Raw genomic sequence first — 25,480 nt, 5'->3', positions numbered from 1 at the left:
ACATAAAAAATAATACACGAGAATACACACGCGTACATACATACATATACATACATGCATGCATATATATATATATATATATATATATGCGTGTGTACATTCACGCAGCGTTAGATTCTCTCTAAGAAGAAACGCGGGCTCGTCGCGCTTTCGAATTCTCAGAGGCGCGGATTTAGGTCGGAGGAGGTATATAATCGGTGACAAACGAAATTCGAGGAAGAACTGTCAAACAACAGAGGCGGCAAATATCAAAGGATAGCAAGCGGAAGTGCGTTTAAAGTTCGAACTATAAAATAGAAGGAATATAAAACAGTAATAAGAATGTGAAGAGAAAAGGGGAGAAAGAGAGAGAGAGGGAGAGAGAGAGAGAGAGAGAGAGAGAGAGAAGAGTAGGAGACTTACGAAAAGTCGGTGGCACCTTCTTTCATCCGTCCTCCCACCTTGATCCCTTTGCTTCCTTCCTTCCTTCTTTCACTCGATGGTCGAGCTCACTTCTTAACCCTTTCACGACATACCACGATCCATTGACGAGAAGAAACGTGGGAACGATGCATCGTAATTCCGCATCTCCCTGCTTCTTCCTATCTTCCTCCTTTCCCCTTTCGCTTTCTCTTTATCACGAAACGTCAGAAAAAGCGGCAAGCTCGGGCCGACGTTTCGTTCGAAATTTTCTTCGAGCTCGCGCGATTCGTCAAGAATGAATTTTGACGGAGCGACAAATTCAATCCTTATCACCGTCCGTACGCTGCCAGCAGCGAGGGAAACTGAAAAACGATGGATCGGGAGCCTCGTGGACGCCCCTTGTCACATACGCCGAAAGGACGAGCATGTTTCTCCTTAAGAACGTTCGCAGCGCTACCTAACGAAAGCGGGAATTATTAAATGATCTTACAAATTCACGACGCGGGCTTTTTGGATCGTCATTTCGGAGAATCCTATCAGTCATCGTGGAAGCGTTTCTCTATTACTTCATGAAATAAAACTGTTTATGGTACTTTTTAAATATTTAATCTGTTCCCTTTGAACCATACAATGATCATTCATCCAGTCGCAATTCATTCTCTTCTTAGATTCATACAAATTTCATAAATTATATTAAATCAACGATTAATACTTATGAACGTATAGCGTGTTTCTTTTGTTTTTTTTCTATTTTTTTTTTATTTTTTTATTTTTTTTTTTATTATAGACTGTACAACTTCTACATCGTAAACCACGTTGACTGCCGAGATATTAGAACACTGACATTTCGTAATATACGAAACGTCTCGATACGTATTTAATTAATCGTTATCCTTGTTGTTAGGAAGAGGATTTAATATGTCAAATATTCTATGAAATATGTTCAATTTATTACTACACACACCGAACTATCATTAACCGACAGTCAGTATGTTTCCTTTGAAAGTATGCTGCGGAACCTGGAGATTTAAGGGAGCGGGACCTTTTCTAATTCTACCGCTGGCATCGTAATGAGAGCCATGGCATGGACAATAATAACCACCAAAATCACCGGCATTAGCAACGGGTATACAACCCAAATGCGTGCATACGCCGATAACAATCAACCATTCTGGTTTTTGTGTCCTTTCGCTATCATGTTCTGGATCGCGAAGGGAGGCTACGTCAACTGCGCTTTCTTTCTTAATTTCGGCTGGCGTTCTAAAAATTGGAAAATTTCAAATTGTATACATTTTAAATGTACATACTCGTATAAAAATATTTCTACAAGAATATACCTGTGTCTGACAAAAACGGGCTTGCCGCGCCATTTGAATGCTACATTCTTTCCCTCCGGTACATCGTCGAGATTTACTTCTATCTTTGACAATGCCAATACGTCAGCACCTGCGCTTAAGGTTGCCACAAGCTCATTGATTATTGTTTTAGTCGAATAAGCAGCAGCTAAACCAGTACCTGTAAATAACATTTTTGATATAACGTAAGATCTATCGTATATTCTAAGTAGATAGATGGGGAGAGAGAGAGAGAGAGAGAGAGAGAGAGAGACTATACCCGCTGCTAAAACATAAGAAAATGTTTTTCTTGACGCAGCAGTTTCACGGTTGCTTGCATATGGATCTTTAACATCATCTCTGCGATAGTGCGAGAAATCTGGTACTTGGATGTCGGTATGAGCCATACGAGACTGCTGTATTTGCGTGGGTGCTGTTTAAAGAAATATACATTTAAAGCGTGAGACGTGTAAATTATATATTAGTAATGTAACTTTCTACCTTTTTCCTTTCTTTTTTTTTTTTTCTTTTCCATAATCTATCGAAAGAAATCTACATAATCGAATGTGCACTGAAGCGATGGTTATATAATCGAATGAAAAAGTTCAACGTATCGAGGAGACCAAAGTATCGTAATTTATGAAAATACGGAATGGATCAGGACCAACCTGAGATACTCGAGTTAACTCTTACAACTCCAGAAATAATGTTCTGCTGCATAGTATCACTTATCATAGGTGTGACGGGAGCAGGAACGACAATTGGTGGTCTTTGAGCTTTACCAGTCGCAGCAACCGTTCTTCCTCCATTTGAAACAACCGTCACCGTTGCCTTCAAATACGGTGAAATATTCGCAGATCTCGCGATCACATTCATCTTTACGCGAAGACAATACGCAAAAATGAACGGACAAGTAAGTCGCAAAATGCGAACGAACTAAGAAGTGTTCTATCAAGCAGACGACAACGCCATCTGCGAGAGGTATGATCTAAAAGTAGACGTTACATAAAGTCACATTTTTTTTTTCTCTTAACATTTTCTAACAAAACTAAAATGATGGTAAATGAATTTTTTCATGAAAACAAGAAAATCCTCCGATCTCATTAATTCCATATTAAATGATCTCGTTTTGATGAAGGAAAATAATACGACAGAATATATTCTTCATTTACGAACACGACGTAATAACGTCACTACGAAATATTTCAATGGTACTTTTCGAGATACGATAGAGGGACCATCGCTGTTTATCGTTCAATTGTTCGTTTAATGAAAATAATATCTTAATAATGTATGTAAATATGATTTTTCAAAATATTCCATTCGTAGGAAGACGTACGGACATATCTCTCTTTAGCTTGTCATCGTTTCTCTACAATTCCAGTGTATAAAAAACGTTCGTTTAAAGTAATAATAATTGAACGTATCAATTCAATAACGTTTAAGCGTATTCTTATGAATAATTATGAATGATAATAGTTGGTAATATAGGACAATTCGAGTGTTACCAATCAGAGGCGTTGGAAAAACGCCGAACATGGCGGTCGCGACGAATTCGTTTGATAGCTGGTTAAGCAAAAAATTACAAGCATTAAATACGGACGAGGGTGTTTTCGGATCTTACATCAAAGGGATATTGGAGGGCGATGAAACGGAGGATGAAAAAGTCGAGGCGCTTGAAAGCATACTCGCGGGCATAACGGTGAGGACGGCACGGATTGTAAGGTTAGAATGTGCTTGCTGTACGTAGACGAGAGATTTCTTAGCCGGTCAAAAATAGCAGAAGCTATGCGTTTATATGGCATGTACATTCTTCGAGAGATATAATACGAAAATATCTTGCTTTGCGTAACATATGATTTCATTAGCATGGCATTTATTATTATTATTATTCTTTATTTTGTTTATTTCTTGACTTATCAGAAATAACTTGGATATTTTTTATTAAATATATCATATGCGAGTATATATGTGTGTGTAACGCGTACGCACAGAATGAAACAATAGGATGTTATATTGATGACACTTCAGCCAAAGGAGTTTACAAGTAGTTTTAATAAGAGGATAGAAAACTTGATGTATATATATATATATATATATATATATATTATATATACTTATATCCTTTGTAGGAGGACAATATAAGCAAGCATGTAACCGAAATCCTAAATGCTTGGGCAGAATGGTTACCAACGGAGGAAGTTGCCAGTCCTAATGTGCCAACAGAGGATGTCGATGTCAGATTGGCACGTATGCTTGAATCGCAGAGCCTTCCGACTACCATTCAAAGAAGTTACACGGAGGAGGAGAGGCGAATACGCGAGGCTATATTGGCCCAGTATAGTCAAATGTCCGATGAAGGTGATAGCGAGGGAGATGGGGAAGAAGACGGTGCTGGAGGTGGAGATTGCGGTATTGAAAAGAATTTGAATGCCGCTACTATAGCGCAACAAGAAAGAGAAAGGAGAGAGAAAGCAAAGTTAGAAAGTCAAAAAAAGAAAGAAAAGGACAAGGAAGATAGGTAAGCTTATTTCACATTAATGCTCTCTTTATGCGCTCGATACAAGAGAGGAATATAATCATCAATACTTGTTTAAATTATAGAGAGAAACAGAAGCAATTAAAGGAAGAGAAAAAGGAGAAGCGCAAGACACAGAAAGGAGAGAGAAGAAGGTAGCACGATTGTGAAAAAATCGTACAGTCGCTTCCTCATTTTAAAACAAGTGGATCCCATTATGGGCTGATTTACTTATCCATGTTTCTTCTTTCGCATGCAAAAGTCTATCGTTCATTAATATCCCTCTTTTATTATCAGAAAGATACATATTTTAAGCGAATTATGTGACGCTTCTTCATCGAGATAATACGTACTTCATATTACTTGTGGCATAATAGCGAATCTTCTCGTGCCTTCGGTCTGTCTAATAATATACATTATCGTTCGGTGTAATCTCTCCTTTTATCCATTTATCCTTTTTCTACTTTCTTTACGATATCGACGTTCCTTCGTATTATTTCGCTATCTGCATTCAGAGCTTGTATACGAGTAATATTCACAGCTCCGTTTTTTTAAATTTTATAGTTAAAAAGTTGTTCCAACTATTGATGTATATACATATTGTACTTACCTGTATGCACAGCATACTGCCTTTTTTCTCTCTTTTTTTCTTGATCTTTTTTTTTTTTTTTTCTTTTCCTTTTTTCTTTGATTAAACGAATCACGTATTTAATATGTTAAATAAACTGCTCTAATCGCTATAGAGAAATATTCTATTTGGAATTATACCTCATTGAAATCCTTGCCTGTTAATTGGGATCAAATAACAAATTCCACCATCGTTCGCTATAATTTTCTTTATTAGTATATATTTACACACAAGATACCGAGTCGAAACCGAGTCATCTTGGTATTGCATTAATAATGAAAGACAAACGCAGTAAGATAAGAACAAACGAACAAATGATACAAAAGATGATGATGCTTCAGTATCGTATCATTACATATACTTTTCTTTATACTAATGTCATTATCATAATCGTTTATCGTTAGCAATTCTCTCTTGTTTGCTATAATTAAAATTGCAGGCATAAATTGACGACGATTCGCACTTACACGACGGTCTTACGCGTAACACAAGGGACCGTCCCGTCGTTTTAACGCGAAAATTACAAATCATCGTGCATCGTCTCTCGCAGCTCTCTCTCTCTCCCTCCCTCCCTCCCTCCCTCCCTTTTTTCCTTCCTTTTTCTTTTTTCCTCTTTTCGATTCGTTCACATTCTTACTGACACGAATAAGAAAGAGAGAGAAAGAGAAAAAGAAAACGAAGGGTTGAAGATTGATCAACGGACTCCCTTGGCAAATATGGAGGATGAAGGACAACCCGATAAAAAGAAGTTGATGGTTATAAGGATGGAGAGGAGAAAGAGAAAAAGAGAGAGAAACGAATGACCTTCAATCCTTCGTTTTCTCTCTCCGTTCATCTCGTCTTCGATTAAGGATCGGGACAAACGTTTCGTTCATTCTTCAAAGACGGAACAACTCGTCAGGATCGATTATTCTACGCGACGCTCGTTCTAAAAAGATTCAGATGAAATAAGCCTCATTAAATACGCGCAAATTCAAAATGGCGTACAACTACCTCCTATGATTGTCCTTCTACTCTCGACGATGCCCTACTACACACAAAGTGAAATGAAAGACGTTCGAATACCGGGTCGCGCATTTATTTATGTTCTTTTTCTTTTTTGATGATGTCGCTTGTCGAAACTCGAGAGAGAGCATCGAGGGATAAAAAGGGAGAGTGAAGTTTGTAGGAAGTGGTCGTGTCCTTCGTTCGCCCGACGATGATGGTTCATTTTCTTTCTTTTTTACCTATTCTCCTTAGAACGCGTCACGCATACAAGAGTTTTACTATCTAACTTTAAAGACGATCTATCCACGTTGTTAACTCGATAATTGGTTTTACAAACTGTTTTTTTTTTTTTTGCTTTTTTTTTGTTTTTTTTTTTTTTGCTTTTTTTTCTTCTAAGAAGATATACGCTAGAGCCTTTTACACGCACGCACGCTCGCTCGCACGCTGGAGGGGGTTTTTTTTAATTCTTTTTCACAGAGACAATTTTTCTTCCCTATCTTTCTTCTGTTACACATTCGTTAAGACATATATGTCTCTAAGATCATGTTCGTCCCCTTTCAACTCGGATCACGTTCGTTCGTAATAATTCAGGACTAGAGAGCAATCGCCCCTTTTTCATCCGCAATCTTGTTTTCTTTTCTTTTTTCTCTTTGTGCGGATCGATAAAAGTATTTTACTCTCTCTCTCTCTCTCTCTCTCTCTCTCTCTCTCTCTCTCTCTCTCTCTCTCTCTCTCTCTCTCTCTCTCTCTCTCTCTCTCTCTCCCTCTCTCTCTTTCATCGCGCATTTTTCTTCCGTGTATGAAATCGGGATCGATACCATTATCAAATTTATTTTCATTCCTTTCTTTCTTTTCGGACCTACGCACGGATACACACGTATATGACTGTGCGCGAATGCGTTTCTTCGACGCAGATTATACAACAGTGTCTCCTATACACATACAATTTGATCCCGCTGTATATAATAATGAACACAACTAAAAACTTAGGGCTGTACAATTATCCTTTTTGTTTTCTTCTTCCTCTTCTTCTTTTTTCTTTTTTTGCTGTTGTTTAGGGTATCCCCGAGTTTTTATGGGGTTATATTACTTAATGTTCTATTATTTCTATGTTAATTACTAATATTTAACTCGTTTTTTGCTTGCGTGATTTCTCTTAATACATACTTGTATATAATATGTATATGCAAAGTAATACGCGCACAAGTGTGTATAATATATATGTATGGATATATTATATATACATGTACGCGTAAATATGATTCATTCTTTCACTCTTTCTCTCTCCCTCTCTCTCTTTCTTTCGGTCTTCTGTATTCTCTCTCTCTCTCTCTCTCTCTCTCTCTCATACACACACAACACACATCATACATACCTTTTTTCAAGGATCCGCGCATACACACATATTACTAAAACGTTATTTATACAGAATTTGATATCTCCCTTACTGTGTATGCTCGGTTTCCTTTTCATCTGTTTTTTTTTTTTTTCGATTTCTTTCTTTCTAGTCACTAAGAACATTGAAGTTGCAAACTCCTCTCTTCGTTCGAGTTCATCGAACCCATCTCGCGAAAAGATATTCATTATTTCTTCATTTTTCTCCCCCCTTTCCCTTTCCTCGTTTAGATATTTCGCGAACAGCAAATTGAAGAACGCTGCGATAGAATTTATTAAAGAAAAATAAGGGGAACAGTAATTAGGCGTGATATAATAGACAACAACGATAAATAATGCCGGTAATTTTGTTGAATTACGAATACGTATGTATGTATGTATGTATTCCCGTTGTATCATCGACATTCAAAATTTCTTTTTTTTTTCTTTTGTTTCTTTTTTTTTTCTTTTTCTTTTTATTAAAAAAAGACTTCATCTTTATTCCTTTCTATTTTTGCAACGAACGCGGATTGTTTCAAATGACATATATACGACGATACGTGTTTTCGAAGAAGAAAACTAATTTTCCGAGTAGCGCAGATTCGAAATTTTATTAAGTAAAGAAGAATTGGCTTCAATCGTGATAAAAATTAACGACACGGGGATAGGACGCGCGGTATAAGCTAAACTTGAACCTTTTCTAATTGGAGATCCGAGGAAACACGACGTAAGAGCCTAGAAGATCTGCGAACGTTTTGTCATTTTTATATGTATGTATAAATATACGCGATGAGAACGATACTAATTTGCAAGAACACGATTGATTTACGTCGTGATAATTGTGTGATGAAATTGTATACAATCAGTCAGTCTTGTTACAAGTACTTTGTTGTTTTATGTTTTACCGTACGAGTTTATTGTTACGATCACTTACTCATCTACTTTTTGTCTTTTCTTTCAATGGACACTCGAACAAGAAAGATGGTGGTCCACGAGAATTTAATTAAACTAACGCGATCAGTCGTGAAAAGATACTACTACGCGAATCGATCATTCGTTAACGTCTAATAAATCTTCTTCGAAGCCAATGGGGAGGGGGACTTTAGGAAGATAAAAGGGAGAAACTAAAGGTGAAAAAATCAATGTCGTATGATCGTTCTCTAGTGCTGCTGATATTTGACGAAGCTTATTCTCTATAAGCCTCTTAATTGGACCGAAGAGCACAATTGGTCCGCCGACTATATAATCCTATGAAATCGTATGAAAGTGTGAACAATCGAACGAGACGGACGAAGCATAAGTTCGAATGGTAAAAAAAGGAAAAAGATACGGAAGAAAAATGAATGAAATCCTCGATCGTTCGAGTCTCGATTGAAGGGGGCCAAATTCTTTCTCGAATTCTACTATGAATATTAAGCTCGGATATACAATCTTTCGTGGTTCTACGAACTTCGTTAAAATCGACGCATCTAAACGACATGAAAGTTAGACAAGTATTATAATCTCCCATTAAATCCATTCCGCGTTCTTAAAGACGACTGTTCCCTGGATATCTCATTGATTTTTGCGCCAACATCCAAAAAAACGCTGGACGTCGATGAATAATCTCGGTGAATTAAAGTACAATCTTATAAAGTGTGATATCGCTTTTTACATAAGATATTGCGTTGTTAACGTATGACTGATAATATCATAATCGTACGAACAATAATGATAATAATATAATAATATAATAATAATATTAATATTAATTGTAGTAAAAGTAAGGATAATAGTGATGATGATAGTAATAATAATATTAATAATAACAATAATAATAAAAAAAGAAGCATTATTGATATAGATAAAGAAAAATTCAAATGATATGGAAATTTCAGTGAAATTGGCATTTTACGTATTCTTCGATTACGCAAGCAAATCGCGTGCTACTCAGGAATATATATCGCAGACTTAATTAAAAGCTGTACAATCCTACAAGATAATATTAAACTCTTCGTCAATGTTAATCATCTCTTTCTGTCTCTTTCTCTCTCTCTCTCTCCCTCTCTCTCTCTCTCTCTCTCTCTCTCTCTCTCTTGCACACATTAATCATGTAATTATAATCTTGTAGCAATAAGCTTGTTTTTGCGATACTCATTATAAAGAAAATATTAGTGATTAATAGTAATGAAATCATTAACGATCGTTATTATTTCTTATTACCAAAGATCTAAATAAGACAGTGGTAGTTTAATATCACAATAAGACTACTACACAGGCCTCGCGAAACTGGGGCACGCTTCGTTTATTTATTTTTTTTTTTTTCTTTTTTATTTTTCACTTTAAGATTGCTCCTTTCAAATTCTCATTATTATTGATAGCGATTTTTTAGCAGCCACTGATAGCTACGAAAAATTGCTCAGATCTTCTCGACGTGATGATAAAAAATAATCAGACGATAAAAAAGGAGCGATCTTTTGAAACGTCAAACACCACCTTTTTTATCTTCCTTATATATTTTCTCATCGCCATAAACAGTTACCTACTACAAGTAATTAAAAATCCATTCGACACACTACACGGACGATATCTTTAAATTATAGTAGAATATATTTAAGCTCGCCCTCGCGATCGCTTAAAAGGAAAAAATTATTATCTCGTTAGACCATCGATTAGCGCGACGTTATGCTTATATTGAATGATATCGCGCGATCACATCGATGAACCATTAATAGTTACTCTCCTTAGAGAACAATATCATTCGGAATAATTTTTCAAAGTAATTTCTCAATTTAATATCGATGATTTATACCGCGTGAAATCTCATGATATATTGACGCGTGAACTTTACCGTTAAATAAATATATTCCGGATGGAGGGAACACGATTGTTCCATTAAACGAGAAAATAATTTGATTGATACTCGAGTGACTTTACGGCATTTTAATTTAGGTTCCATCGTATTTCCAAGCGATGATCTAATAACGACATATCCCATGTACTTCGCTACGATCAGCCAAACGACGACGTTTGTATGTGCGATCTCGACTTCGTAGCTAGTTCGATATTAAGGGGGAGGGGCTGAGAATTTTATCGATAATATATATACATATATAAATTATATATATATATATATATATATATATATATATATATACACATATATCTTCTAAGCCCTTTTGGCATCGAGAACGTCAAGCGCGTTTACACGGGCCAGCCATTTCTAAGCGCACACACCATGTGCTCGCTCTCACCACGCGTTCCTACATTTCAACGACGACGTTCGATTTATCGAAACGATCAATTTTCCGATATTGCTCTTAGAAAATTGGAAAGCGTACACTCTTTCCGAACTTAAGAAAAACTTCACTCGTTATCGTTATTGATAATGACTTTGTTTTGATGATACGCTATGATGATGACGAAGACGCGCTTTAATGATCGGTTTGAGTCGCCGATGATACTCTGCTCTTTTTTGAAATAACTCTTTATTAAATTTACCTGTTTCCTTCGCTTTCATTAACTTCTTGCACGATACTACCCTCTACCCTATTGAGTAACATTCTTACTCGATTATATATATATATATATATATATATATATATATATATATATATATATATATCAAGCTTCAATTCTTCCTCCTATTCCATATGTACGACGCTACCCAGAATGTTGCCTTTCTTAGATCCAAAAACTTTTAGCCGAGGGGAGCTAAGAAAACTTGCCAGCTAAAAATCGCTCAATCGTTCGATCTAAGAAAGAGAGGAAAGACGCAGAGAACGAACTCAAACGGAGGACGTTTAAAAGTGGCTAGCGTAAACCCGACTTCACAATATCGGTGGAAGGAAGGTTCCGGAGTCGTCGAGATTCGGGTCCAAGCTAGAAACTATGTCACCGGTCGAGGCGTGCCTGGACGTCGTTGTTTGAGCGCTACTGGCCAAGGCATGGCTACTCGCGCTACCATTTAACTTGCTCTTTACAACAAGACTGCTGCTACTCTTGGAATTGTCCGTTGTCGCTGCACCGCCGCTCTTTGAGTTCTCTGACGTGCCGACCCTCTTCATGTGTTTATCGTGCTTGAGGTAGAGAGCTAGGAGACTGTACGGAGCGTATTCCATGTTAGAAGGTAGCTGCAACGCTTCGCTGACCGTCAGGCGCGTTACAGTTTGCGCGTGAGATGATTGAGACGTTTCGACGACCGCTGCCGTAGCGTTGCTGTTGTTACCGTTGTTGCCGTTTTTCGCGTTCACCGTCGACGACGTCATCGTCGACGATGACGACGACGACGAGGAGCTCGCATGAGAGAAAGAAGAGCTCAGCCACTCGTGGCGCACTGCCTCGTCGGGGGTCATGCGCTTCTTCGGATCCCACCTAAGGGAAATACAAAGCAAAATTTTTCTTTTTGTCTCTCTCTCTCTCTCTCTCTCTCTCTCTTATTTTTTCTTTTTTCTTTCACGCTCGCCGATGCCAAGTTATCGTGGAGTATAAGCCACCAACGCGGACATACTATCATCAATGTACTGTACCCTTGGTATTTTCTATGGCATCATTCTAAGTTAAACCATTCTTTTTTTTTTTTTTTTTTTTCAAGAGATTATCGCTATAGAACGAGTTCACAAACATATAGTTAGACAAATCCAATTTGGTGTTACGCGAACTTTGCGTACAACTTACTCGAGGCATCTGCTAACGAAGTCGACGAAATGTGTATCGGTACATCGGAGAACCATCGTTAAGTTTTTGCTGCCAGCCCATCTCTTTTTGCCCTTGCTGTTTGTCACGCATCGTGGAGTACCCTTCTGATCTGTAATATCGCAACATTTTCTTTCGTCAAGTATCATCATGTCACGCATATCCGTGATCTTTTTCTTTTTCTTTCTGACCGAGAGTTCGATCCGAGTTATCGGTTCCACATGATATTTACCGAAAAAGAGTCTGCGACGCGAAGCGTGACTGGTGATGTGTTCTGGAGGTAGCCCGAGTACCTCCATGATGCACGCGAGTTGTTCGATCTCGTCCTCGCCCGGAAACAAAGGATATCCCGTATAAAGTTCGGCCAAAATACAACCCAAGCTCCACATATCGATCGGCGTACCGTACGGAAGACCGAGAATCACCTCCGGACTTCTATAAAACCTCGATTGAATGTACGTATATACACGCTGATGGCTATAACAGGAGGAGCCAAAGTCTATGACTTTGATCGAGCTGCTACCTCGTTGTTTCAAAAGTACGTTCTCCTGTAAAACGATCAAGTCCCATTCGATTATTAATAACTTTGATCCAACACAACAATGTTAGGAGACGTATTACGTGTCCGAAATGAAAATTTAATTACCGGTTTCAAATCACAGTGTATGATATTTTCTCGATAGAGCAATCTCAAACAGCTAATCAGAGAGTTAGCGAATCGTCGTACCAGACTTAAACTGAATCCTTGGTAATTGTTCTTTTTGATTAGCTCGTACAGATTCAAACTGTAAATGTTCAAAATTCATTAAATTTCGCTCGCTCATGATTAAGATTTACTCTAATTATTCACATTTTATTTACCTCATTAATTCGAAACTGATGCATAAATGATTCCTGAAATAAAAATACTCTAACATGTGTATCACATTATGCGACGCATTGGCATCCAGATCCTTCTTCTTCAGATGCTCCAAGATTCTAACTTCGATTAGTGCTTGATGATGGAATCTCTTTTTGTTTCTACGAAAAAACACGCATGTTCGTCTTTAATATTGGGTGCCGAAATAAACAGGAAAAAAAAGAAAAAAATAAAATAAAAAGTAAAAAATAAAAAAACTATACACATTTTCATTAAGAGTATGAACATTTCAAATACCTGATGATCTTGATCGCGATGTACTGACTCGCCTTATGATCGAATGCTCGAATCACCTGACCGAAACTTCCTTTTCCAATAACTTCTAGTATCTCGTATCTGCATATAAAGAAAAGAAAAAAAAAAAAAAAAAAAAAAAAAAGAAAAAAAATGTGCATTTTCAACGTAGAAAAGATTTCTACATACGAAAGTTACTCGAAAAGGAGCAAGAGAAAATTCAACGTACCTGTAGGAAATGTGATCATGCAGGACTTTATTGTAGCTACCGTTTTCGTCATCGTAACCGCCGTTTTGCGATGCACCTTCCTCTCCGTGAATTTTATTCGCCGACAAACCCAAGTACCAAATTTCGGAATACTTTTCAATCTCTGCGCGCTCGAAATCCGGAAGTCGATATCCATAATACTTCACAGCTTCCTGAGGTGTCATAGGGAATTTGCCGCCTGATTTGTTGGAATAAAAAAAGAGAGGGGGAAAAAAAAAAAGAAAAAGAAATATTAAGTAACTTTCACTTCAATGAAATCACTTACAAAAAGTGAGTGAAAAGGAGTAAGAGTAAATTGTTCGTTTATTGAATTGTTGAAGAGAGAAAAAAAAAAAAAAAGAAAAAAAAAAAGAGATAAGAAAAAGAAGAAGAAACGACGAAAATTATCTACGTACCATGAAATTCATGAGAGTGTGTGATGGCACTGTGTGATTCGTGCATCGACATATTGTGAATGTTGTTGCTGGTAGAATTGTTTGCATTCTTGGCGTTCGATTTATCCACCCGCGTGGGCTTCGTATTGAAGAACGACGGTAATTTCTGAAACAGAGGAACATAAACGTACCGTCGTTAATTAAATGCACCGCTATGTTTGCCCGAGCGAAAATAAAACGGGAGGCTGTTCTTGGGTGTATAAGAAAGCTGCCGTTACTTTCTCTGCAAATAACGAGATTAAAATGCGTAAAAGCTGATCGTTCGGCGAACGAGCCGCATCGACTGCTAATTCCGAGGCATACTTTTGTCAAAAATTTTTTTCTTTTTTTTTCTCTTTTCTGCCTTCGTCAACGGAATGACCCAAGGAAGGAAGCGCAATGGCTAAAAATAAGATTTATTCGAGGGCGCGCATAAGCACTTTGTACGAAGGGATTTGCAAAATGAAAAGAAAAGAAAAGAAAAAAGAACGTTGTTAATGTTATCTCGACCTAAAACCTTTCGGCTTCGAGAGCTCGCAGTGTAACTTTCAGATTTATTTACCCTCAAGAGCAATGGAAGCAACGTTTTCGCTGCAGTATTTTACAATCACCGAGTTTCTCGAGGGAAAGTGGGGAAGGAAGAGAGAAAGAGAGATATTGTGAAAGAGAGAAAGAGGGTTGAAAGAGCTCGCGTGTACGTGTTGGTCACGATAAATTCCGGCTGAAGCGTCAACGTTAATCTCCGAAAGAAGTTTCGGCCCTTAACGTTCCATCTGCTCGAAGGATCGTAAATCCTCCTATCCTCCGGCTGATATCGTGATAACTGATGTTCCTAAGATCACTTCGTGATATCTTATATAGTATCCAAATATCCTATGACCAAATTATACTTTTATTCTCACTCTTATATCGATAGTCTTTAATTAGATAACATTTTTAAAACAATAATAAAAATCAACGATCACAACATTTCAACATTGAAGTATCAAAGATGCATCGCGGAACACTCGAGGCGGAAGCAAAACGTTAGAGTATATTTAAACAGAAGCCTCTGTCTGGATAAGCGAGTAAACGTAAATCACAGGAAAGGAAATAAATGATAAGAAGAAAAAGTCGCTCGGAGGATTCGTCAGAGTTTCTCGAAAGTAGAGTTGCATTTGAGAAAGTGGGACGGATCGAAGGCGGACATCTGCCCGGCCTGTATGACCGACCCTTTATTCTTCTTCTTCTTCTTCTTCTTCTTCCTCTTTCTTCTTCATTGTCTATCTCTTTCTCTCCCTCTTTCCTCGAGAGAGTTTAATGACACGAAGACGGACGCGAGTTCTCTCGGTTATCTTCTTTGCTTTTTAAAGCGATAAAAATGTTCCTCTCGCGGACCACCTCCATCTTTTTTTTCTCATCCTTTTCTTTTTTTTTTTTTTTTTTTTTTTTTTTTCTTTTTGTTCCTTCTTTTTCTTCGTAGAGAAGAGAAGCAGCATGCAGAAGGGCAGTCACCGACAGGCCGGCACGGAGGAACGTTATTCGAATGATAATTAACCGCGTACCGCTCGTTGTTCTTTGGAATAATCGTACGCTGGAGAGAAAGAGAGAAAGAGAGTGAGAGGGAAAGAAAGGGATGTAGGGAAGCGAGAATCTTACTAATTTGTCAAACGACACTAATCTTTTACATTTTGCAGAAAGATGATTTTCTAAAGAATAATATTATATTCTCCGTTAAGGTTACGATGTCGTGTAATTTTTTTCTAATACTCTCTTTCTCTCTCGCTTTTCTTTCTCACTTCTCTTCCTTTCGAATAGCGTAATAAACTTCTATATTTTATGCGAATGAATATAATAATAATGTAAATGTTACAACGTGGCGCCTTTAGAATATGTAACACCTGAGACATCGTCGATAATTATAATAGGGAAAATCATTCATCGGTGAAATATTTTTTTTTTAAGCCACCGGTGAAAGCCAAACCATTCTACGTATATATGAGTATAATTTAGTGCTAGCATATATAATTATATTGCCCATTACTAGAGATTAAGAAAAGAAAAGTATATATTTCTAATAGATAACGCTCGCTATCATAATTACTGGGCAAAGTATGGAGTGTTGCCTATCTATGGACACAATATTTGCCTGGCTGAATCAAAGTGGTACACCAAGTATTAAGTAGGCTTCTTTCGATTTAAAAGCTTCGAATCTTCTTTACGATGGTCGTAAAATACCAAACCAGATTATAAATTTCCCGTACGAGAAAGTTTACATACGGTCGAAAATATCTTTTATTATAAAAGCTAAGTACGAGAGAGAGAGAGAGAGAGAGAGAGAAAGAGAGATTTATGCTCGTTGAAACGCCGTTTACGGAGTAACTCGAAATTCAATTTTTACGTACAGAGCTTTTTCAACATCGAGTGATGACTCATTATCGTCCATGTTAACGAGCGGTCCAAAGAACGCATTTAGATCTTTATCGATAAGTTTGGTCACGATCTTATCGAAATGGACGATGGCGGAGTCGCTTTCTTTTCTTCTTCGTCGCAGATGCAGTAGTCACCGACGAAGAAACCGTCAACCGAGGTTGGCGCCGATTGATTGGGGTTAACGACAATTAAGGCCAGACGAATGTTGGCATAAATTTCTATCAAGGGGTCAGTATATAGTAAACGAGTGTTCTCACGAGTCACGATCGAACGTGTCCTTCTCTTTGCGAGTAGAAATGAAAAAAGAAAAAAAAAAGAAAAGAAAATCAATTTTGTTTGTATCAAGCGTCGAGAAATGTAATACTCGCTTATTAACGCTACATAGTTCGAGTAATAATTTGTAACGAAATTATTATGGGCAAAAATATGCGTCGTTAAAAAGAAGAAGAAGAAGAAAAAAAGGAAAAGAAATAAAATTATAGATCATTTATCAAACTGTATTTTCGAGTATCAAAAAGATGAGAGAATATATGCGCGGGATCGAAAATAAAAAAAAAAGAAAATAAGAAAGAATAAAAAAAAAAAGAAAAGAAAAATCCGATAAAAATGGAGATTTAGAATAGCGCTTTAAGAAACGCAAGGACTCTCTCTCTCTTTCTCTCTCGTCGGTAGGTAGGTAATGAAAAATTATGATCGACCACCCATCGAATATCTCGTGAATCGTGTTTACGCATAAACATTTGCACCCGAAGAACCGGGCGATAATATAAAGTACAAAAATGAAATGAAAGGAAAAGAAAAAGAACAACAGAAAGAAAAAAGAGAGGGAAAAAAAGAAAAGGAAGCGAGATAAACGTGGAAAAAGAGAAATAATATCGAGAGCGAGTTACGAGTACGCGTTTTACTCGGTCCGTGCACCGACTCCTTTTCTTCTTTCTCTACTCTTTTTCTTCTTCTTCTTCTTCTTCTTCTCGTTCGAGACCAGTCACCCATCTCTTTCTCTCTTTCCCTCTCTCACGAAGCGCCCTGACCAAGCGACATTGTTGAACGCGCTTAACGCGCTCATAAATAACGACGAGCACGCGATAGAGCTCCTTTGCGAGCAGCACAAACGCGCGCGCACAGATGTATACACACACGTGTATATGTACGGGGCCGTATATACACATAAATGAGAGCGAACGAGCGAGCCAAGGCAGCTCGCGCGTAACGAATTCAAATATACATATATACGTGTGCGTGTGCGTATAAATGTATGCGTTTGTTCGACCCTTGGAACACGAAAATCCTGAGACACGACATCCAAAACGAGTCTCTCTCCTTCGTCGATGTTGATTAGGCCACGGTTGGGACCCGTTTTCGTGGCGCAGCTGTTGCCTCCGGCTAAAAATCTCTCCATGGAAATTAATTGCACGAAGAAAACGATCGCTGAAATTCACGATAGCTCGCCGAGAGAACGTCTCTTTGTTTTTGTTTATCTTTCTTTTTTTCTTTTTTTTTTTTTTTTTTTTTTTTTCTTGTATCAAATTAATACATAATACATCATTTTCAAGTACAATCTTTTCTCCCTCAACGAGCCATTCTTAACGATCGTGAATATCATTTGGAAAAGTTTACACACTTTCTAAAACATTCGATGAGAAAAAAAAGAAAAAAGAAAAAAAAAGAAAAAGGAAAACGAGAGCTCGGAGTTTGGGAATTATTTTTTCATCGCGTGTCAAATTCTACTTAGATATCTCGTCGTACTCGTACACGTACAATATATACACGCGTATACTTATCGTTTAACAAAAGAATAGTTATAATAATAATAATATGGAAAGAATGGGAAACGGTCGTAACGCTCGTGTACTTCTTTCTCCAAGGACGGACGCGTGCATTCTAGCATGGAACGAGGTACTCGATGTTATATGTTCCCCTAAACAGTGTAGAGATACATGCATCTACATGTGTTGCGCTACGTTCAAAAGTTTCTCTTTTTCACGGGATAACCATCCGAAGGTCGAAATAAAATAGCGATTCTTCCAAGAAACTACGGGGCCAACCCCTAATTGTTCCTGAAAAAGCATATTTCTTTTCTAATTTTCCTGAAAAGAAGAAGGAACTGCCGTTACAATTTTTTTATCTTCGCTTATTACGTTAACTACTTTTTTAACTTAACGATACCCCGCCGCTTGGCTAGTGCCTGTTCGATGAATAAAGATGAATAAAAGAAACGAGAAACTACGGACATAACGATTTTCCCGTACGAATTATTTTCAATTTGATTTGAAAAGAAAGTGTATCGCGATACGAATACTATCACTTCCGACAATTAATATTAACAGTTTTTATCCCTATTACTTAAGATAGATAGAAAATAGTTAGAAAATATTTAACTATTCGCATTTAAACCGAATACAGCACTTGCGCACGCAATTTTCCAACTTGGGAATGGTAAAAAAGAAAAAGAAAATATATGAAATACTATTACCGAACAGCTGCGTTATTTTTTTTCTTTTTTATGGAAGACTCCTTGCCAAAGCAAGCGAGTATAGATATATCGTAGAAAAGTGACAAGTCCGATAGATCCAAGCGTCTGTTTTCTCGATAGAGCTTATCGATCCTAGAAATAATCGTATACGACGCGTTACATACAATCATTCCTTGCACTCGAGTTACGTATATATGCGGTTTACCTTGTGACATCTCCGCGTTGCAGCCACGCGTGGTCCTTTCTAATGGCCTATTGGTACGTCTAATGCTAGAAAAGCGTTAGATTAATGCAACGCCCGCGCGTATATGTGTATATATATATGTATGTATGTATGTATGTATGTATGTAGGTACATGTATGAGTATCGATTCCAAAGTGTCAGCGAGTTATATCACATGTAGGATACTTTTGAAAAAAATGAGACATGACCACGTGGGCGTCGTCTTTGCCTCGGAAGCACGTTAGAAAACGTCACCTGACGTAGATAACAGGAACTCGTTAACCTGCGACACCCTACGCACAACTACGATTAAATTCAACGCTTGAATAGCGACAAGATCGTGCAAGATCCTTTCATTTTCCTCTGTTAGAAACGTTTAAAAAGGTGTGAAACGTTAATAAAATCATTAATTATTCAGTCAATTAGCGTAAATCTTTGCAATAGTATATCATTGTCGAGTTATTTAATTATCTTTCTCGTTCTATCGTAAACCGATTGAATTAATTAATGAACGAATGAAAATCGCGTGGGAAGAATATTTTCTTCTTTGAAAGTACTTCGTGCCTTCTCTGGATTCTAAACGATGTTTCTATTACGTTCGATTTATCGCCACGGTAAATTGATCTTTCTAAAGTGAAAAGAGTAAGACGATAGCGTTGTTTCGATTTTCGTTCAAGTAACTACCAGTCATTGTAAAGCTGCTGCTAGTCTTCTTTGAACGTCCCACTCTCAAAAGGCCTCGTGTATATATATATATATATATATATATTTATATATTTCATCCTCTCTCGAAGGTTTTCTTTTGATCGCGAGGCATTAGATTTTTCTCGAATAATTTTAATCAAAATAAATCGATTTCATTATACACGAATAAACAACGTATATCCAATTTTCATTGGGTTTCATTCTCTTCTCCAAATCATGAGATCCCGTAAATAAATGGAAAGAAAGGATCGGTTGTATGACAGAACGTCACCGCTTTGTTCCGCAAACATTAAAATAGCCATCGGCTGAAAGATTTCATTTGGCATCGAGCTAATAACGACCAACGAAGAACCGTTCGGACAAGTGTTCTTTCAACTTGCCTACACGTAACTATATAAGTGTTGAGTTGGCAAAACGTCAGCATCCAACTTTGCTGATTTATTAATTGGAGTTTTCGTATATCTCGCGCGCTGACCTCGAAAACAGGGTGATTCGAGATACATGGCCATTTCCCACACAAAAAGATGATGGTCGTGTATCGATGCCACTCTCTTACCGAACTTGATCTAGTTTCTATCTATTGACATTGACTGAATCTAAAAAATGACACACGAGTGCTCGTAATCCAGCGTGATATTTCTACTACGATATTTCCTTTCCTTTTTTCAGAGTCTTTACAAATCTTTTTTTTTCGATCTTTTTAATAACGCGATTTTTCTTTGTTTTTTTTTTTTTTCTTTTCCCCATAAACTTTTAAGTAAGAAAATTAAAATATCTCGCGGATGAAATCGTCGTTATTTTCGACGAGAAGAAAAAAAAAGAAAAAAAATATTTCTCTGATCCTCCTCTTTAATCTCCACCGATCATTCTTTATTCGTGGCTAATGAAGTTGATCATATCGCGGTCTTCTTTCATCCTTCTCAAAAAAGAAAGGCCGTTCGGCAAAGTCACGTGGCCAGCCGTTAATTTAATTTTTATGGGCGTCGCACGGTAGGCGAGAGGAAAGTACTAGCCATACCAGACGATTCGCAGACAAGATTCTGAAATGGTTTGGGCCGCTCGAACGGTTCACGACCGACTCGAATACGACGATGAAATATTAAACAGAAACGGGAGCAACGTTCGATATTAGAAATTTTCGAATTTCCCGTGCAAGAAACTGACACGAGTAATAAGTCGTCGTAAAAAGTAACGAAGCTACACGAATCAAATATATTCTTTTATTGTTATTTATTTTTTCAACTTTCTCTATCTCTCTCTTTCCCTGTTTTTGTTTTTCTTTCTTCTCCGGCGATAAAAATGTCCAAGCGAAATTCGCAAAAGAATTACTGTCATATATATATATATATATATATATGCGTGTGTATGCGCGTATTTAATACATGAATATAAATGGGATATATTTTACCGCTCGAAAGAAAGTTTTATTGTTGGTTAACATTCGATGGATTAATGTTATATTCCAGAACGTCGCTGAACGAACAGGGAGAAAGATTTCTTCGACGAATAAAGTGAGAAAGAGAAAGAACTCGTACGCGACATTTTTCCACTTCTCGCAGACAAAAGGTATCTAGGAGAAAGACCCAGTGTCTTCCCCTTCTTCCATTTTTTATCTTCTTTCTTCTCTCTTTTCTTCTCCGAGAGCCTGACCTCGAACACGTAAAAAGAAATAGAAAGAGAGGAGAGAGAGAGAGAGATTTGATAGAAAATACGACTAGCTCAGCGCTTTTTATTCGAGCCTCGTGCGTACCAACAGTTTAGAGTAATAAACTGGTTTCAAAGTTCCGGTTTCCCATCTTTCTTCGTCTCACCTAGCTGGAGCAGCAACTCGGGCAGCCTTAATAAGGCAATGAAACCTTTATTACGCGTACTTGGAACGAGACCCCGCGTCTCGAACTCTATTTCTATTTCTCTCTCCATCTCTATTTCTTTGCTAAATTCCGATAGACGTTAAGTACCCCGTTTTAATCACCTATGGTGCTCGTGCTAGGTGCTAGGCACTCGCGTTGGGTGCTTGGAATCTCGTAACTTCGTCAAATGAAGTCTTTGCTCTCGATAAGAAACGGTTTACATCGTTTTCACACACGTTGCTATTTGGAACGTATTAATATCGTGGATCTAGCAAAATGAGATTTATACTCGATACCTATCGTCTCTACTACTCAAGGTTTATATCTTATGTCCATATATATATATATATATATATATATATATAAAATATTGTTTGGTATGAATTTATGGAAAAAAAAAGAAAATAAAGAAAAAATTAAAATCGACTTCGTACAGAAAAGATTAAATGTCAGAAATTCTAGGGACGACGAAACTACTCCCATTTTCATAAGATAAGAGTTGTCTTATCGTAACATATTATATATAGTCGTACGCGCGCTCGCTCCAAGTGACATATAGGAAAGATAGGAAAGAGCACCACCAGCTGCTAGAATTTTTTAATGGTAAACTCGACGACGGTATTATTTTATAATTTTTTTTTCAACGCTCGTCCGATAGGGAGGACAATGGAAAACTGGAAAGACAATCGAACGTCAAGCCCATAGAAACCTTTCATTGCCAAACAGCTTCTACGTATTGAAATTCAATCGTACCGCCGGCATCCGAGATGCCTTTGTCGTTCACGTCGTAGGCCGCGCCAACACAATTTCCGTTTAGGAGGGAGAATTCGAATGCTTCGAGAGATTCGTCTCTCTCCTACCCCCTTTCTCTTTCCATGATCCTTCGCAGCAACCCCCCAACTCTTCGTCCGAGCCCAGTGACTAATTATCCCTTCGTATTCCTCCTATAATAATCCGTCGCAGTGACAGTCTTTACCTGTCAATCCATTAAATAATTCACTAAAATATTAATGTCCCTATTGTATTGCGTTATTATATCTAGCTATTTAAATAATGCATATAATTTCTTTTCTCCTTCGATCGAATACATTTTTCATATTTTTCCTGCGAGAGACACAATGGTAGAGAAAGAATAACGGAAAACATATTTCTTCGTTTCCTTTCTTACGGCAACTTTGAACGTGGATGGACATCACTGAATGCACAACCGGATGTTAGGCGCGATCTCACGAAGGAAAAGTCGTACACGTGTTTTCTGTACGCGTGCTTCGAAACATTTCTTTACTATCTTTCGAGAAAGAAATAAAGAGAAAGAGAGAAATGCATAAAGCAAGTACGAAACTTTCTTCCTTGCATAGCGATACACCTTATATTTTTCGAGAGAGACAGGCAGAGGACAGATCGATGTTCTCCGCCTACGATTAAGGAGGAGGACTTGTACCACATTCAGAAGATTTTCCGAGAAAGACGAAAGTCTATATATATATATATATATATATATATATATAGGAGAGTAAAAAAGAGATCTTCGATAAGACATCCTAAGTGTTCCTTTTTCTTTCCCGTCGACTCCTTCGAAACTGGCCTTCCTCATTCGGACAAGTAAATACATATGCATGTACATAGTTTTATTTATTCATTTCAGCGACCAAATCGACGGAATCGAGATAAAATATGTATTTGACGTGGGTCGAAAATAAAATATATGTAGATCTGACTTGCGATTAGCTAGTAATTCATGTCTTAGAGGGAGGAATATCTAAATTCTATAAAAGTGGCGCAGGAGAAAGAAAAAGATTTATAGATTTTCACGAAGGATTATAAATCCATACTGATTTGTTACCTTGACACGCGGTAACGAGGCGACGGCGTTCACTCCAGAAGCCGGAAAACGTTAATCGTCCTGTCATTTTGCAACGACGCAACGACAACAGCATCTTCGAGATAGGTGAATCGTTTGAAAGTATCGTAAACGTTTATGGCTTCTCTTTTTTTTTTTCTTTTTTCCTTTTTTTTCTATAGAGAAACGGCTAGTATGAATGGGAGAGGTCGCAAGAAAATAATGTCTCCGTTTGCGTCGATCGATCGATCGATCCAACCAACGAACGAACGAACGAACGAACGAACGATCAGAGTCGAACGGAGAAAAAGCTAATGAAATCGGTCGTTGGAAGAAGACTGGAGCGAGTTAGAAGTGTCAACAAGTCGCTCGGAGAATTTTAATCGCATTACTACCAACCGTTTCTATATCTTTAAATAGCAAGAGAACTTTACGGAGCTCAAGGAACGCTCGTAAAAGTATTCCTCGCGACTATAATGATCGTTAAGGTGAACGGCGATGCTAATACGAGATCGATCATCGATCGAATGCGATGAAAAATTGTTGCTGGATATTTCTTTTTCTTTTTTTTTTCCTTTTCCCCTCTCCCGTTAAATTTCCAAGCACGCACGCGTCGCAACGATTGTTTAAGATCCAATCGTTGATTCTTTCTTTCTCTTGCTAATTGTGATGATTCCAACGTAATGATACATCGCGAGGAATGCTCGTATCGATTATGCGGTATAGCGCGCGTCGCATTGGAAAAAGAAAAGAAGAAAAAAGAAAAAAAAAAAAAATAAATAAATAAATCGAGCAGGTCCATTTGTAAGTGAGATTAAGTTTTTATGTCGAGTAAATGCGAATGCTTGATAAATTGATTAACTCGAGGTAACGTGAGAATGAGGGAGAATGGTGATCGTACGTATTTCGATATCTCCCTCTTTTTACGAAACTACATAGTATATATATATATATATATATGTATATATATACTGGTTTCGACGTCCGACCGATATTAGCCTCTTACTACTCGAAATGGACTAACAAGTATTCTCCGATTAAATACGAATGAACGAATAAGTTATTAGCCCTTAGGTACTTCCATCTTTTAACAAGGAGTTTCCAGGCAACGATTGGACGTCGTGGACGTCCTTTGTGACGCGATTGACGTCTTACGACAAGGTTGAAATTCCAGACGCGTTAAGAATTAATGATCGCGTCTTCTGAAAGAAGTACGAAACGAAACGAAGAGAAAAGAGAGGGGGGAGAGAGAGAGAGAGAGAGAGAGAAAGAAAGGAGAGAAAGAATAAAAAAAAAAAAAAACGCGTGCATACGCTTATCGTCGGGAATTTCGTATGCATCGAGTGAAATATGGAAATGCATACTATATTGTTCGGCGTCGTGCTTGTATGTGCTACCGGAAGTCACGTGGTGCGTGGCAGCTTGCGCGCGCACAACCCACAGGAAGTAACGTCGATACGAACCAACGTCAACAGTCCCATTATGTAAGAAAAAGAAGAAAGCGAAGGAAAAGAAATGTGTGAGAGCGAGAGGGAAACTTTAATAGCGATGTTCTTATCCAACTGTACGATCAGCATCGACGAATCATCGGTACGGTTCCATTAACCCTCTGATCCCTTCCAAGGTAACGGGATATGCATGACCCCAGGGGCGTTTTCTTTAACGATATACCTACCTCGGAACGAAATTAATACGCGAGCATGCCACACTAGGTTCGTATTATAAAGAGAAGAGGAAGGAGGATGGTCGAAGGAAAAGGACTGTCACGAGGAGGCAGATGAAATTATGAAGTTTGATAGGGAAGCTGACTCGACTATTTCTTAAGGAGTTTGAAGTAAATCGAAATAGACGGGTACTTCGTCGAGGAAGTTCGAAGAAACCTTTCAAAGTGATCGTTTTGTACTACAATTTCTTATTTCTTTATCCATCCTGCTTTCATTTGGAATTAATCGGAGAACCAAAGTACGTAGTTAACCTTTTTCTCTCTCTCTCTCTCTCTCTCTCTCTCTCTCTCTCTCTCTCTCGAATATCCTTCCTGCTTATCGAGAATTTTGAAAAATCCCTAAACGCGAGTTTTTCCCTCCGCGCGAAATGAACGAACGCGCTCGTTTGTACTCATTGATAGGCGAAACCGGTTATTTTTTAAGCCGGTCGTAACTCGCCACGGTTCATTGTCCTCTTGTCTCGTCTCGGCCATATAACAACGTACATACACGTACACGTACA

The 25,480-nt window shown here is 37.8% G+C and overlaps 4 protein-coding genes across 6 annotated transcripts in view; 1 reads left to right on the top strand and 3 right to left on the bottom strand.

The window, feature by feature from the left end:
* LOC124950518 (zinc finger protein chinmo) overlaps positions 1-836 on the bottom strand; it is a 41,478-nt gene extending 40,642 nt beyond the window's left edge. The window contains exon 1 of the mRNA XM_047497311.1: positions 403-836. The gene's annotated coding sequence lies outside the window, so the exon portion shown is untranslated. The remainder of the gene's footprint in view (positions 1-402) is intronic.
* Positions 837-992: 156 nt separating this feature from the next.
* On the bottom strand, positions 993-2,699 carry LOC124950520 (cytochrome b-c1 complex subunit Rieske, mitochondrial-like). Its single transcript, XM_047497317.1, has 4 exons — positions 2,405-2,699; positions 2,017-2,169; positions 1,740-1,917; positions 993-1,662 (listed from the first exon to the last, which is right to left on the bottom strand). The coding sequence occupies exons 1-4, from the start codon at positions 2,610-2,612 to the stop codon at positions 1,377-1,379; spliced, it is 825 nt and encodes a 274-aa protein (XP_047353273.1). The 5' UTR covers positions 2,613-2,699; the 3' UTR covers positions 993-1,376.
* On the top strand, positions 2,095-5,009 carry LOC124950521 (coiled-coil domain-containing protein 43). The gene is made up of 5 exons (XM_047497318.1): positions 2,095-2,717; positions 2,823-2,996; positions 3,066-3,438; positions 3,869-4,257; positions 4,341-5,009. The coding sequence occupies exons 3-5, from the start codon at positions 3,274-3,276 to the stop codon at positions 4,411-4,413; spliced, it is 627 nt and encodes a 208-aa protein (XP_047353274.1). The 5' UTR covers positions 2,095-2,717; positions 2,823-2,996; positions 3,066-3,273; the 3' UTR covers positions 4,414-5,009.
* A 66-nt stretch (positions 5,010-5,075) lies between these two features.
* The window catches only part of LOC124950517 (dual specificity tyrosine-phosphorylation-regulated kinase mbk-2-like), a 124,738-nt gene continuing 104,333 nt past the window's right edge, over positions 5,076-25,480 (bottom strand). For all 3 annotated transcript variants that reach the window (XM_047497309.1, XM_047497307.1, XM_047497308.1), the window contains 8 exons: positions 13,734-13,878; positions 13,300-13,516; positions 13,074-13,172; positions 12,779-12,937; positions 12,564-12,702; positions 12,150-12,465; positions 11,900-12,029; positions 5,076-11,596 (listed from right to left, as the gene is read on the bottom strand). In XM_047497309.1, the coding sequence (XP_047353265.1) occupies positions 11,053-11,596; positions 11,900-12,029; positions 12,150-12,465; positions 12,564-12,702; positions 12,779-12,937; positions 13,074-13,172; positions 13,300-13,516; positions 13,734-13,878 (1,749 nt within the window). In that variant the 3' untranslated portion in view covers positions 5,076-11,052. The remainder of the gene's footprint in view (positions 11,597-11,899; positions 12,030-12,149; positions 12,466-12,563; positions 12,703-12,778; positions 12,938-13,073; positions 13,173-13,299; positions 13,517-13,733; positions 13,879-25,480) is intronic.

This window comes from Vespa velutina, chromosome 7, assembly GCF_912470025.1.
Source record: "Vespa velutina chromosome 7, iVesVel2.1, whole genome shotgun sequence".
Taxonomy (NCBI): Eukaryota; Metazoa; Arthropoda; class Insecta; order Hymenoptera; family Vespidae; genus Vespa; species Vespa velutina.
This window is presented reverse-complemented; position numbering and strand designations above follow the sequence as displayed.